At 42.2% G+C, this 16589-nt stretch overlaps 1 protein-coding gene across 1 annotated transcript; it reads right to left on the bottom strand.

Annotated features, from left to right (window-relative positions):
• Nucleotides 1-579: 579 nt before the first annotated feature.
• On the bottom strand, nucleotides 580-11691 carry LOC137502777 (facilitated trehalose transporter Tret1-2 homolog). The gene is made up of 2 exons (XM_068229768.1): nucleotides 11423-11691; nucleotides 580-1570 (listed from the first exon to the last, which is right to left on the bottom strand). The coding sequence occupies exons 1-2, from the start codon at nucleotides 11653-11655 to the stop codon at nucleotides 943-945; spliced, it is 861 nt and encodes a 286-aa protein (XP_068085869.1). The 5' UTR covers nucleotides 11656-11691; the 3' UTR covers nucleotides 580-942.
• Between the last annotated feature and the right edge of the window lie 4898 nt (nucleotides 11692-16589).

Raw genomic sequence — 16589 nt, 5'->3', positions numbered from 1 at the left:
GTATTCTTTTGTCTCCTTTTTTATGTACTGGTATAATTATGGCTTATTTCCAGTCTCTAGGTATCTTATTATTTATCCAGATGTCCATTATTATTCTGTAAATGCTTTCTTCCGTTGCAGGACCACCCCATTTGATCTCCTCGGCGCATTATTATTATTATTATTATTATTATTATTATTATTATTATTATTATTATTATTATTATTATTATTATTATTATTATTATTATTATTTTACTTCAAGATAACAATGCACAGTATCACAGGGATCGTACTGTGCTAGAATGATTTGATGAGCATAGTTTTGACTGGTCGCTAATCTCGTCTTATGTAGATGGACTTTTTTGAAAAGGAACTTTGGACGTCTGAATATCGCCTCAACAGCTGCAATGACGGACGCATTACTCAATATTTTGACAACCATGCTTCATGATTATTGCAGAAATCCTTCGTAATCAATGATAGCTTTGAAGGAGAGGAACGAACCTAGACGGTATTCATTTTGATAAATTATTCATAATTCTAGGAATACTCAAATGCACAATATGTAAATATTTCTATAACATTGTGTGTGTCCTAGACTACATATCAGGCAGGATATTATCTTGCTACTTCCGCACATTTCTAATAAGTGTTAATATGCATGTACCTTTAAATAAGTAGGCCTAATATAATAGACCATAATATCAATCCTCCAGTAAAAAGAGGTATTTGATCTTTTATACTTCCTGTCCACTTCAGTATAGAAACTAATGATAAAGAACTACTTTGAATACTTTGTCAATCACATATAGTTTCTTCGATAAATACTGTCGAGAGACTGCTAGTTATTTCGAGATAGTGATAATGATATCAGGGTTGGCAGTCTGAGCTACACCAGATCTTCACTTATGGACGGAACTGTTCCACACGATAGTAACAGTAAAGAACGACACCACAACGTTACGACAACACATGGTTGTTCTTGTCTTTATTAATATTATTCTTTGGTGGCGACAACTCAACATTTAATGATGTTTTGAAGTGTTTTGAGTCCGTGTTTGGTATTGTGTCCACTGATGTCTGTAGCGTTTCTACGCTTGCAGTGGTGTCCACTGTATCAGTACTTGCTGAATTGTGCAGCGGTGATAAAGCGTCGTGAACAAGGGATGGAGCACTGACAGATTTCCTCTTACCATCACACAAAGGCTCTGAACTCTCGCTCAGTTTATTGTCCGCTGTTGCAACAGACGTCAATGTTTCTGCACCGAGACAGGTCTCATCCTCAGGTGGAACGCGATGCTTGCTCCCTATTAAGACGGGTGCCTCTGTGACCGCGGTGACGTTCGCTAGCACTTGCCTGATCGACCGGCGACGTTTGTAGAAGTTCTCGATCTCCGCGAGGGACTTGCCTTCAGTCTCCGGCATCTTCCAGCCGAGAAGAGCGACTCCTAGGACACTGAGAGCGCCGTACAGCCAGAACACTCCCGACCGTCCTAAATTCAGCTGGAGCCACAGGAAGGATTTGGAAGCAACAAAGCCCAGGACATAGGACATAGCAGCCGCCACTCCACTGCCAAGACCACGCGTTCTGAAACAAAAATACACCATCACATGTATAAACTAAACAAAACTATCTCTCTAACACGAAGCGTTAACGCTAGTGAATAAAATTAATAAGAAACACTAAACACTAGACGAATTACCTACAGCTATAGGACTGCTGGTTTTGTTTTAAGGTGAAGTACGTCTAATCCTACAACACCCGGCATAACATTAGTATAGAAGTTCATGACTTCACAATAAGAAACTTGAACATTCGCCACATGAACGTTAAGGTGCCGTACTTGCATAAGAATCACTTACATAAAAATATAAGAGTGCATCACAAAATCGATGACTCAGAATGATTGAATTACGACTGAAATTGTGCATTTTTGAGATGTTACCATCAATGTACAGCTTAGTTTGACCTCTACAAACCCCTAAAGTGTTACAACAAAAATGTAATGTATTCATTCCAGGAAGCACTTCTAAGGGTTTGCAATATTCTGACATTAGTAGATTTACTTAATAGGAAACATTATATTTCGAGTAGCAACTCTTTCGAGATGCTGTGAAAACTATGTAATACCGATTTTTATAAAAATTGTGTATCACGTGTATTTTAGAGGCATTGGGTAAACTGATAAAACTTTAAACTCTTCTCCTGAAGATTCATGGATTTTTAATTGTAACCCTGTCGTTTTCGGCTATCGAAAAATTAACAGTCAAATACTGTACCATGCATTTTATAAATGTAGTCTTAAAATTTACAATGTATCTCACATTTTTCATAGCAAATTTGGAAATTTCAAGGAATTGATGACAAACACCTAACAGCGAACTGCCACGAACCTACTACGCTGGCGTAGTAGGGGGAAAGGTGATACTCCCACGTGGCGCGTCCCAGGTGGCGGACAGGGGAATCCTAACCGGCTTGCTGGCGGACTTGAGGGAACACACAACCCGTTGTGGGTGGGGGACGCAGACGAAGAATACATCCACGGTATCATCCGCCTGTCGTAAGAGGCGACTAAAAGGGGCGACCAAGGGATGATTGTATTAGAACCATGAAACTACTTGTGATTAGTACAAGCACGCGGGGAACGCCATGGGTCGCTTTTACTTGCACCTAGTACCACTTCGTTAGGTACAAAATAGGTTTGTGATTAGTAGCAACAGAGTGCGTAGCCGGCTTTTACAGTACCTGTGATTGGTAGCAGTAAATGAGCGATACCATGGGATGAGCGACACCATGGTTCTGGCTTGCGTATGATTAGTACCCACTATATGAGGAACACCACGGGATAGTGCGGGACCCTCTCGTTAGTACACTTAAACACCATACGTTTGCGTTGCCTGTAAATGGCGCCGCAATAGGTCTGTATTACACGTGCGAATTTCATTACCTGTGAGTAGTACCATAATGTGTGGAATATCTACTTTGTACTTTTGATTAGTACCGCAACGTGACAACATGACAAATACTTTCCTAGCGATAAGTACCATTATGAGGGGCCGACTACAAGCATCATCGATTCAGTGTTATGCTATAGCAGCAGTCCCTTGAACGTGAGCCCCACTGATTGCTTTAACACATATCCATCCATTGATTCTTCGTACTCGCGTTTTGAATTCCGGTCAGTAGAGGATTTTGGGTTAAATTTTTCATCGCATTTCGTCTCATTTCGTACCATTATGGGCCGATTACCTAAATGTTAGGCCCCTTTAAACAACAAGCATTATCATCAACAGCTAAGTGATGTAGTTTACGATATTGTACCGGTTACGCGCCATATTTTTTAAAGACCAGTAATGTTTAATCATCACGCAAGACATTTACTGCGAGCTTGGTTTGTTTACGTTCGGTGGAGCGAGCCCGCCTGAAGCGGTGGCGTGCCGCATACGACCCGTGCCACTAGCGACCGCATAATCTGTAACCGTGCCGGATGCGACCGCCGTTGACAAGCTAATTATCATTTGATAATTTGTGTCATCACCCAAGATAAGCTAAGCTAAACGAAGTGCAATACCATTTCAATAAGTCCTATATGCAGCCACTGCCCCTACTTTACATAACACTTCTGGGGGAAACTCGTTTTACAACACCAAACATGGTGATGCGTTGACGTCTTTTCCCACCGGGCGAGTTGGCCATGCGGTTAGAGGCGCGCGGCCCTGAGCTTGCATCCGGGAGATAGTTGGTTCGAATCCCACTGTCGGCAACCCTGAAGATGGTTTTCCGTGGTTTCCCATTTTCACACCAGGCAAATGCTGGGGTTGTACTTTAATTAAGACCAGGGCCGCTTCCTTCCCATTACCATTCCTTGCCTGGTGCAGGTCTTTCTACCTGACTCCCTTGAGCGGCCTGCGCGTCTGGCTGTGGGATTATGATAATGAAGTAGGGAGAGATGAAACGCGGTTTCGGCACGTAGCCTACTCCTCTCGAATAATACCAAGGGGTCTGCTCAATGCTTTACGTCGCCATCCGACGGCCGAATCACCATCAACAGCCTCATATACCCTCACTCCATTTGAACACTCCGAAAAGGTTTGGATTTGAATCCCGGCTTTTGGCATGCAATCTAGTGATTAGAAACTGTCTACCACCAACTTTCCTACCCTGCCGGCCAACATTCTGATGGTGATTTTTTTTTTCATCCAGGCTAAGTGGCTCAGACGGTTGAGATGCTGGTCTTCCGACTCCAACTTGGCAGGTTCGATCCTGGCTCAGTCTCAGTGGTATTTGAACGTGCTCAAATACGTCAGCTTTGTGTCGGTGGATTTACTGACACGTAAAATAACTCCTGTGGGACTAAATTCCGGCACCTCGGCGTCTCCTTAAACCATAAAAGTAGTTACTGGGACGTAAAGCCAGCAACATTATTATATTTTTCCTTCGACCAACGGCACTCGAACCTGCTAACAATGGTGTCAGATCTTTATTTTAGAAAATACCAAGTTAGCTACTTGGTGACAGCCCTTAATGCAGATCAATTGTAAGTGATTGATGGGTCGCATGCGGCACGATGCTTATCCACTCGGTCGCTATTGGCACGATAATGACCGGGTCGCATCTGGCACGTAACCCCTGAAACAGCTACAGCTGTACGAGTGACGTGGATGCAGGACCAAGATAGGCTACCCACTTGTCATGGCACGTATTGCCTGGCATGGACTGGCGTGTTCTAGAAACCACGAATGTTCGACTTGAAAATTTTCAAAACTCCTGTAATAATGATCGCATCAACTTGAGGGATACGCCATTTCGTAGAAGATCATGTAAACGTCTCTAATTCCAAGTTTCAACTAAAGCCGCCGAGGGATTCTCGAGTTATCCAACTTCATAGAAGTCATGACATCTGATGACGTAGATGCACAAATCGTATATAAGACGAGCTCAACCCAACCAAATCAGGGCAGTCATAGCTGGGAGTCCAGTCTGACTCACCACGCTGCATCATTACTATGTTCGTCGGGTCGAAGTGCTGACCAATAATTTATCTTCGAATTCTAACAAGTCTTACAGTGGATTTAGGTTCTGACAATCAATTGGAACTTAGCATTTTTGCGCGTGTAGATACTTCGATACGTGACAGTCTTTATAATTGTGGAACTTAATCTCAACAAGCGTCGTACATTCCAAAGTGACACACCATTGCATTATTATTAGCTGTGAAATTTTCTTAAAACTCATTCAGCTTATTTTCTTTATTACGTAGAAGTGTTCATGAAAGTATTTAAACTTTTTCACTACCATAAATGCAAGTGATTGCCTATTATGTCTCTTATACTCGTGTGCTTCGACACAAGTGATTAATTCTGAACGATAATCAATTCAAACTCTGTAAATGTACAGCTGTGCATAGGCCTAGTACTTGCTGAATTTCTGGGTTGAAGTGAATGCTATTAAATTCAAACCGAGCTGCATTTTGAACTGTGCATAACAATTCCTTACATTATTTCTTCCTCAGAGTGTTTAATAATTAGTGCGGCATTGTTCGTATGAAAAAATCTTGAGCAATCGGATATTTATTTTTGTATCAAGTGCGCCCATATTTCAGTGGAAAGCAACCACGAACTGTGCATAATTTATGAACAGTCTTCAGTTTCGTTATTTCTATAAACTTATGTTCATGAAAACTGGTTTATTTCTTTTTCTAAATTCGATGTTATCCGCATCTTCACCTATAAAGAACATTTAAATTTTATCTACAAGGGACTAGTCGAGTTCGACTGCATATCACGACAATATTAAATTAAATATTGGTGTCAAAGAAATGTGTCGGGGAACTGTGCCATTGTGGTCACTCGTGTGAGTAAAGTAACGAGCGATTACCCTGCAACATCGTCGGAGACCGTCTAGAACTTCATAGGTACGAGTTCGATCCCATGTCAGACCGACCTGGGTGTTCCAGCTCCATTTCATCGCAACGATAGTGGCCTGCAGAACGAGTTGCAGTCCAGTTCAGCACGGTGACCTGGGAGTAGCGGTTACCTGATACGCGACAAATATCTACACTAAGGCGATGTGCAATTCAACATGCATTTATTTGAATAAACTTAATACTTAAAAGAGATTTCAAGTTTTCTTGTAGTTAGGACCCTTCCTCCTGTACCAAGCTCTAGCTATAATTTACCTCAGATGATAAAGTCGGGCTATATTTTACCGGTAAAATATTATGTCAATATCTCAATTATATTAAAAGGGAAGGCCGTTTTCTGGGAACCCTGTAGCACCTAATTTACTATCATGATATACAGATACTCCCAACCGGGCGAGTTGGCCGTGCGCGTAGAGGCGCGCGGCTGTGAGCTTGCATCCGGGAGATAGTAGGTTCGAATCCCACTATCGGCAGCCCTGAAGATGGTTTTCCGTGGTTTCCCATTTTCACACCAGGCAAATGCTGGGGCTGTACCTTAATTAAGGCCACGGCCGCTTCCTTCCAACTCCTAGGCCTGTCCTATCCCATCGTCGCCATAAGACCTATCTGTGTCGGTGCGACGTAAAGCCCCTAGCAAAAAACAAAAAAAATACTCCCATAAATTTTCGGTCAGTCCGATTTTTGACACACTTTTATTGGGTAGTTATTCTTACACTATTAGTGACAGTGTATAATGCAACGAAACATGCAGGAAAACATAATGACACGTTCTACAAATATTGTGATGTAAGTCAAACTATTCCGACAGTCATTAGTACGCCATCTGTCGTATATGAAATAAAAGCAATAATTTCAGTGCCGCCTCAAAAATATTCTGTCACTATACAAAAAGCAACATAAAATCGCACAATTCACAACCCTGTTACAAATTCAGTACTTTGTAGCTTCACCTTGATGGTTTACGACCTCTTTCAGTCGATTCGGCATACTAGCGAAATCAGGTCTTAATGCCACCCATTCCTGTTGCAGTCTCCTCTTTAAGACTATGAGGGAACTTGGCAGCCGCAATTCTTAGGCTGACTTCATTCGACTCCACACATTCTCAATGGGATTCAGGTCGGGTGACTGTGGTGGAGTTCCCAAAACTTTCGGGCGGTTGTACAAGAGCCACTCCCTGACAAGTTACGGCTTGTGCTTGAGGTCGTTATCTTGCTAAAACTTGAAAGTACGCTGTATACGAAGTTGTTCCACAGATTATCGCAAATTGTTTTCGAGGATAGCCAAATATGTCAAAATCTGTTCACTGAAACTCAGTGCACCAACACATCCCCACACGATTGTACTTCCTTCACCACGTTTTACCGGTGCTTGTAAATTGCTTCTTTTCAAATCCTCGTGACGTTTCCTCCACATCAATTGCTTTCCATCGGACTCGAAGAGGTTGTACTTTGACTTATCAACAAATAACACATCCTCCCACCAAGCACTGGGTTTGCTTACGTAGCCGCTTCTACTTATATACCGCGCTGATCTATGCTTTTCTCCTAGCTCTTCTTCCAAAGAACTCATTCGTTCGCAGTGCTCTTCGGGCGGTTTCAGTGCCCTTTTTCTTTCCATACTCCTCGAAAACGGCTGTTGCCAGTTTCGAAGCACTAGTTTCGGATCTTGTTTCCCATTATGAAGCACAAACTTCTGTCAGTCTTCTTGGTATGCCTGTGTGGGGAACTGGATCTATTCTGTCTTCATTTTTGGATCGTCTTTATTATATCTCCAACTATTATTCTGGTTATGTTAAGCATTTGCGGTATGTTTCTATGCGATTTACCTCGAGCATGATAGAATATGACGAGCTGGCGTTCTTGAAACATGGTATTGTGTTGTCTTTTGCTCCCCATTTGATACCAGTCTGCAACAGAGCAGCAAATTACTTCGGCATGACGTGAACTGAATGTTTTGCAACACTATCTGCCCTGTCTCTGTCAATGAACACAACGGCAAGGGCGACCGAATATATTTGAGGCGTGTCATTTCACCCATGTGCGCAATGTCCTTTCTTTTACAGCATGCTGTACATCAATGCTCCGTCATTCCTCTTCGGCATAAGCGAACACATGTAGTTCCATTACTTAGACACAATTGGTTTCACATTCTGGTCATGGTGGCGTTACTATCATCATTTTTCCGACGATTTTATTAGTGGGCGAATATTTATGGGAGCGACTACATGTTGTACAAATGAAAATTTGCAACAAGTGCTAGAGTGTAAACCAGAGCAGCTCACTGTGAATTGAGTACAGAAGGCTTTCTGTCACCCCAAACACTCCAAATGTTGGTTGTTAAACTATCTCTTTCCCACCCTCTCCTTCATTGCCGTTCTCCCCTGTGCGGGGGTAGAATAACACCTGTCTGTCGTAAGAGGCGATAAAAGGGGCCTCAGGGGCTCTCAACTTGTGAGCGTGGGTTGGCGACCACGGGGCCCTTAACTGAGCCCTGGCATTGCTTCCAGTTACTTGCGCCAGACTCCTCACTTTCATCTATCCTCTATGAACTCTTGTTCATTCAAGGCCTTTCACTTCCAACTTCTTGGTGGCCCTTGTCTTTCTTTCGCCGATAGCTTCATTTTTCGAAGAGTAGGATCCCTTCCATTTTTCTCTCTAATTAGTGTTATATAGGGGATGGTTACCTTAAGACAACAATCAGCACCACCAGCTTCCCTCTCGTCTCTCTGCACGCTAGATGTGTAGCAGCGCATGGTGCCCAATAGTCTCCGACTGACGGAAATCCTCAAGTGTTTCTCAGGCTTGCGTCAGTCAGACACGACCGTAGTTTTGCTTTCGTATTTCTGAAAATGTTGACAAACATGAAGTGGACCGAGACGTGGACAACGAGTGGGCTGCTTCGCGATGAAGTATAATGCAGATGTTCTCCGCTTAGAAACAGTGTTTCTTACTGGAAACAAAGGAAGTACACGCACGCGCTCTTTCTCTGACAGCGAAGAGACATGGTGAGGTTGTGCTGACTGGTAGAATGGTCGCTCAGGGAAATACGACAAAGTGAATCTCACCTGTGTGTTTTCAAGGAACATCAGGTCAGCTAGCACACCCATGTCAGAGTGATCTGGGAGGAAAGTGAACATTCCAGAGCGTTTTCTCCTGTGTGTATTGTGCTTCCCTTCAGGCAAGAACTGGACGGTTGTGTTTTCATATGTCTGTGTGGTAGCAGGCTAGTTTAGGTTACAGTCATGTCATTAGTTACACGGATATCATACCGTTTATTTGAAGGGTGGGATGCAAAATAACGTTCCTAGATCTTCTGAACCTAACAACACTGAGAAAAAAGACATTTTCTCACCATCACAGCATTTATTTAATGGAAAGAGGAATCGGACCTGGCAAAAATACGTTTTGCGGTTCTTGAAATCATCTTATTAGTTTCGTCTTTTATGAGTAGGAATAAACGAAGAAGGAGGATATAAATAAATAAATAAATAAATAAATAAATAAATAAATAAATAAATAAATAAATAAATAAATAAATAAATCAATATATAAATAAATAAATAATCTACCTGTCTGTTCATCCTTTATCTGGTGTTTTTCTCACAGCCTAATGGGATCATGGGTGCGATCTGTGTAACACAAGTGGACTTCGACCAGTTTTACGGCCGGATGGCCTTCCTGACGCCAACCTTATGTGGAGGGATATATTTGACTCTTACGTGTTTCTGTGGTAGTTGCTAGTGTGGTATGTTGCATGCTGATGAAGACACAGGTATGAAGACAAATATAAAAACTTCCAGTCCCCAAGCTACAGTAAATAATCCCACACGGCTAAATTCATCGATCGTATCGGGAATTGAACCTGGAACCTTTGGAACCGAAGGCTGCTATGCTGACCATTTAGCTCAGGATTCTAACAAATAAATAAATAAATATGCTGCACCAGTCTGGATATAATCGCTGCAAAACAAATGCAACATAATTAAAAACGTGAGAGTGCAAAGACTTATAAGAATAGCAAAAGCGTACCGAACTATATCTCGCGAGGCACTGTGGATTATTAAAGGAATTACTCGCATAGACATAAAAGCAAGAGAGGCGGTTGCTCTATACAATATAAAAACAGGCAAAACAACTGCAGATTACGTAATAGATTACCCAGGAAAACCAGCAAGAAGACTTCACCCGGGTGCGTTTCTAGGCACAGGAGACCAAAAAGTAGAAGAAAATGAAAGTACCCGATTGCAAATCTACACGGGTGGAATTTTTTTTTGTTTTTTGCTAGGGGCTTTACGTCGCACCGACACAGATAGGTCTTATGGCGACGATGGGATAGGAAAGGCCTAGGAGTCGGAAGGAAGCGGCCGTGGCCTTAATTAAGGTACAGCCCCAGCATTTGCCTGGTGTGAAAATGGGAAACCACGGAAAACCATCTTCAGGGCTGCCGATAGCGGGATTCGAACCTACTATCTCCCGGATGCAAGCTCACAGCCGCCCGCCTCTACGCGCACGGCCAATTCGCCCGGTAGGGGTGGAAGTAAAAGCGACGAAGGAGTGAGAACAGGAGTAGCTACAACAGATGTTCGAACAATCAGACGGAGTCATTCGCCATAATAAAAGCTTTGGAATCCTTATGAACAACATGTGTAGAGGATGATGAAGATAACAAAGCAACTGTGCACACGGACAGTAGAATAACAATTGACTCTATAGTGGATTACAATAACCATAACCATTTAATTTAGACAATAAGGAAAACTATAGGAACACTTAAAATAAGTAATTGGAGCGTACAATTGAAATGGGTTAAGGCACATCAAGGCAATGAGCTGGATGATAAACTAGCAAAGGAAGCAGTAAAATTAAACGAAATAAGTTATGATAAATTATCCATCAACACAGTTAAAAGTAACCTCAGCAGAGAGTCTATTAACGAATGGCAGCGAAAAAGAGAAGAAATTTCAAAAGGTACAATTGCAAAGGAATTATTTCCAACAGTTGAAGGTATATTAAGAACCAAAATCAATCTAACGCCTAATACGACAACAATAGTAACCAGCCATGGAAACATCGCAGCGTATCTGCACAGGCTTATGATTGTACGCAGTCCCGAGTGCTCCTGCCACAGTGGATCCCAAACAGTAGACCACTTAATATTCGAGTGTAGTGAAGTGAGAAGTGAGAAAGAAATGTTTATAAACAGTGTTAGTATAGTAGGCAACTGGCCGATGGAAAAGTCTGTCCTAATCACAAAGTATTCAAAGTGAACTCTTTAAATTTCAGGCATTGACAAAGAGTCAAGAATAATAGCCATCACCAAATATGCATGTTAAATGTAATCAATGTTTTTCACACAAATGTGTAAGATTAGTTAAGTGCGTGTAGTGGAGCATGCAGAGAGTATATATAATAAAAATAAATAAATAATAAAATTAATAAATGTGTAGCTTTTGTCAGTCCTTGTAAGGCAGATATCTGCATATTACTGTGGTTGAGGAAGTGGTTATTGTACAATACCTGAATGGGAAGACTTCGCTGAGCATCATCCAAGGAACGGGCCCAATGCCGAAGCCATGGCAGAAGGACAAGGTAATGAGAAGCGCCAGTGGTGCCCAGGTGCCAACAAGCCTGACTCCTTCTTCCTGGAGCAGAGCGTAGGCGTATCCTCCTAGCAGCAGCGCAGAGGCGGCACAGCCTGCTAGCGATACCAGGGTGAGGGCCCTCTTACCAGTCCACGGCACCAGGATCATACAGACTACGTTACCAGCCACGCCGATCACCGCAGACACCACCTGTGAAACATCCCCAACACTGTTACAGCTAGCTCTAGTTCCACTGAGACCAGGCACAATCAAATCTTGCCCTCCATATCCGAGTTCATTTTTTCTATTTGTTTTACGTCACTTGGACTCAGATAGGGGTGGTAAAGAAGTGAGCGTGGCCTCAATTGAAATATTGCCTGGCATTTGAAAATGGAAAGCCACGAAATAATCATTTTCAGAGTTACCGACAGTAGAGTTCGAAACCACTATCTATCAAATACAAGCTCACACTAATGTAGCCAAGTATTCTCCTAGGTAACTAATCCTCCTTCCTACACCCCACATGACCTCACCACTAAACGCACACACCGAGCTCGATAGCTGCAGTCGCTTAAGTGCGGCCAGTATCCAGTATTCGGGAGATAGTAGGTTCGAACCCCACTGTCGGCAGCCCTGAAAATGGTTTTCCGTGGTTTCCCATTTTCACACCAGGCAAATGCTCGGGCTGTACCTTAATTAAGGCCACGGCCGGTTCCTTCCCACTCCTAGCCCTTCCGTGTCCCATCATCGCCATAAGACCTATCTGTGTCGGTGCGACGTAAAGCAACTAGCAAAAAAAAAAAAAAAAAAAAAAAAAAAAACTAAACGCACAGCCTCATTTACAATATTTTATAGACGTACTATAAAGAAAGTAATAGCTTGTTTTAGTACGTGACGTAAGAATCTATTCGAATTTTAGAAGTTATTTTACTCCTATACCTTACCATTGAAATCAGGCTTTATGGTGTGACGCATTCTGGATCAGAGAAACATCCTTTTAAAAATAAGGCGTTAAAATTACACCTGCAAAGACATGAATCTTACTTCCCGTTAAAATATATAATATTTAGAAACAACTTTTCAATTTCTGGAGAGGCAAATTACTGTGGCGTTCACTCAGCCTACAGAAGTGCTAAAAAGTATCTTGTGGATACCATTTGTTCAAAATGCTTTTAAGAAAAACTGTTTAAATCACAAAACATCAGTTACCAAAGAAAACGCAAGTATATTTGTAATCGATTTAGTATTACCACAAATCTTTAAACATAACTCTTCATGTCACGATTTTCCCACACCTACAGAGACGCGGGTGTCGCACATGTAGATTTTGTTCTGTTTTACGGACGAATGCCCTTCCTGACGCCAACCCTAGGCGGAGGGATCTAATCATTATTGCGTGTTTCTGTGGTGGTTGGTGGTATAGTGTGTTGTCTGAATATGAAGAGTAGAGTGTTGGGACAAACACAAACACCCAGTCCCCGAACCAGAAGAAATAATCAGATGCGATTAAAATCACCGACCCGACCTAGCATCTAACCCACAACCCTCTGAACAGAAGGCCTCAACGCTGACCATTCAACCAAGTAGTCGGACATCTTAATCCCAGCTCTTTCACAAGTAAATAAATAAAGTTAGAATTTCCTGGATCAATACAATTTTGAAGGTAGAACAATACACCAATACAAAGAACTGTGTAAGGTACTCAGATATAAATTTAGTACCTTGTTGCTATTTGTAAGCTTGGTAACAGTAGGAATATCTTCGTGGCATGGAATCCACAAGCTTTTGCAAAAGGAAAAATGAACAGTCCGTCCATTCTTCTTGAAAAAGCAGCGAACATTTTACGCTTGTTTGAGTAAATGCTGCTACTTGCTCATCGGTCCAGATGTGTTCAGTGGGAGGGTTGGCTTGGCCAAACGAAAACTTTGACTTTCATCTCTGAAAACAAATTCCTCATACGGCCAGAGGAATAGTTTATAATATTGTCTTGTTGAAATATCCAATTTCGAGGCATTTTCTTCCTTCAATGTGGTGGTATCATGTAGTTTTCTTGCAGGTCATTTACCATTTAAATGAGCAGGTGCTAAATTACAATTTACGGTGAAAACATGAAGGTTCAGCCCAAGGTGCTCTGGTGAACAACCTATCTTAGATCTACAGAATATTCATTCTGTTTCGGCATGTTAAAAATAACCTTTCGAAATAAATGCAACGTATTCCGTATACTGTTCGGAATATTTCAGAACATTCTTACGAACCAACATACAACGTGTTTCTATTGATGCTAGTTGAACGTCATCATACCTTAAGGAAGCGACCACAGTTCACGACTCAGCTGCTGTGACTACACATTGCAAAATACATTTGAGCTATCCTGTACGTCAGAAGCGTGTGCCAGGCTGACATGGTGTATGTATAGGCAGTTTCAAATAGTGACTGGTTAATTTGTTATGTTATGACTCACGCCTTAAGAAATGCGAAAAGTGTGAGAGTATTACAGTGGCATATCTACAACAGATTTTATTAATATACAGTAACAAAGAATCATTGTCTAGAGTGAGAGAAAACACGCAATACTAGAAGTTGCCACAAGACCCAGTCAACATTGCCAATCTGCTATGAACAAGTTTTGATTTATATTTGATAAAGCATGGTAAGAACATTAATTGATTAAAAATCCTAAGGAAGGTGATGGTTAGCCTCTCCAAAACATATCCAGCACAGAGACTGTGTTGAATTATATCGGGTAGTTCACTAGCATTTGAAAAGTGGTACCAGGGCTGGAACTCAGCCTCGAGACGTCAAGTGAGTAGAGGGGATTCGATTCCCACACCAGCAATCCTCGAGGTGCTTTTCCGTGGTTTCCCACTCCTGTTGTTGTTGCTATTTAGCTTTACGTCGCACCGACACGGATAGGTCTTATGGCGACGATGGGACGGGAGAAGGGTAGAAGTGGAAAGGAAGCGGCCGTAGCCTTAATTAAGGTACAAACAAAAGTTTTCCTGGTCTGAAAATGGGAAGACCGCCTCTGTGCTGTAGTGGTTAGCGTGATTAACTGCCACCCCCGGAGGTCCGGGATCGATTACCGGTTCTGCCACGAAATTTGAAAAGTGTTATGAAGGCTGGTTGATGGTGATGATGATGCTTGTTGTTTTAAGGGGCCTAACATCGAAGGTCATCGGCCCCATGAAGGCTGGAACGGGGTACACTCAGCCTCGAGAGGTCAACTGAATAGAGATGGGCTCGATTCCCATCTCCGCCATCCTGGAAGTGGTTTTCCGTGATTTCCCACTTCTCCTCCAGGCAAATACCGCTTCCTTCCCTCTTCCTTGCCTGTCCCATCCAATCTTCCCATCCCTCCACAAGGCCCCTGTTCTGCAGGTGAAGCCGCCTGGGCGAGATACTGGTTATTTTCCCCAGTTGTATCTCAACCCTAAGTCTGAAACACCAGGACACTGCCCTTGAGGCGGTAGAGGTGGGATCCGTCGCTGAGTCCGAGGGAAAAACGGAACCTGGAGGGTAAGCAGATTAAGAAGAATAAGAAGAAGAAGAAAATGGGAAACCATTTTCTGGGCTGCAGATAGTGGGATTCGAACCCACTATCTCCTGGATGCGAGCTTACAGCTGCGCGCCCCTAACCACACGGCCAACTCGCCCGGGTTTCCCACTTCTCCTGCAGGCAAATGCCACGATGGTACCTAACTAGCTTATCTAGGAATTAGGTTGAGGCAGATGTTGAGGAAAGTAGAAGAGAGGGAGGAGGGGAAGGCGAAGGTGGTAGTGTTTAATGTTGGTACCAACAACGTAAGGCAAGCTCATATAGGTACCAACATAGTTGGAGATGTGTGGGATCTAGTAAATGCAGCAAGGGTGAAGTTTAAGCAAGCGGAGATTGTTATCAGTGGAATACTGTGTAGGAGGGATACTGACTGGAGGGTGATTTGGGATTTAAATCAGACTAGGGAGTGGGTATGTGGGAAACTGGGAGTGAAATTTCTAGATCCTAATGGGTGGGTAGGAGATAGGGATCTGCGTTCAGATGGCCTTCACTTAAACCGCAGTGGTACGTATAAGTAGGGAAATTTGTTTGGAAGGGTAGTCTAATAGGGAGGTACATTCATTGAAACGGGGTGGACTAGGGTGCGGTGATAAGGGTACAGAGATCTGGAAGTCAAGTAGGGATGGCATAAAAGTGTTACTGTTGAACTGTAGAAGTATTGCAAAGAAAGGAATGGAATTAAGTAATTTAATATATATATATATATATTTAACAGATATTGTAATAGGAGTGAATCATGACTGAGAAATGATATAATGGATGCAGAAATTTTCTCACGGAACTGGAGTGTGTATCGTAGATGTAGGATAGGAATGGTAGGAAGTGGAGTATTCATTCTGGTGAAAGAAGAATTTGTAAGCTACAAAAAAGTTAAAGATGACAAGCACGAAATTCTAGGTGTAAGGCTCATTTCTAAAGATAATAGATATATTTGGAGTGTACAGACCGGGAAAGGGTAGTGCTGACACGGATTCAGAATTATTTGATAAGATAATCAGCTTTGTGGGAAACGACATAGAAAGGAATGTGATTGTAGCGGGAGATCTGAATTTGCCAGATGTCAATTGGAAAGGAAATGCGAACGACAGGAAGCATGACCAACAAATTGCAAATAAGTTAATATGGGAAGGGCAGCTGATTCAGAAAGTGATGGAACCAACCAGAGGGAAAAATATCCTGGATGTGGTGCTGGTAAAAGCAGATGAGCTCTATAGAGAAACTGAAGTAATAGATGGTATTAGTGATCATGAAGCTCGTTTTGTCGTAGTTAAAAATAAATCTGATAGCAAGGAAGGTCTTAAAAGTAGGACTATTAGGCAGTACCACATGGCTGATAAAGCAGGCATGAGGTAGTTTCTAAAAAGTAACTTGTAATCTGTGGAAAACGGTAAATAAAAATGTAAACATACCCTGGGATGGGCTTAAAGCAATTGTTGAGGAATGTCAAAAGAAGTTTGTGCCTTTAAAGGTGGTAAGGAATCGTAAAGACCCACCTTATTATGATAGAGAAATAAAGAGACTAAGAAGGAGGTGCAGACTGGAA

The sequence above is a fragment of the Anabrus simplex genome, chromosome 1, assembly GCF_040414725.1.
Source record: "Anabrus simplex isolate iqAnaSimp1 chromosome 1, ASM4041472v1, whole genome shotgun sequence".
NCBI classification, from domain to species: domain Eukaryota; kingdom Metazoa; phylum Arthropoda; class Insecta; order Orthoptera; family Tettigoniidae; genus Anabrus; species Anabrus simplex.
The sequence above is the reverse complement of the archived record's forward strand: the minus strand, read 5'-3'. Positions and strand labels throughout refer to the sequence as shown.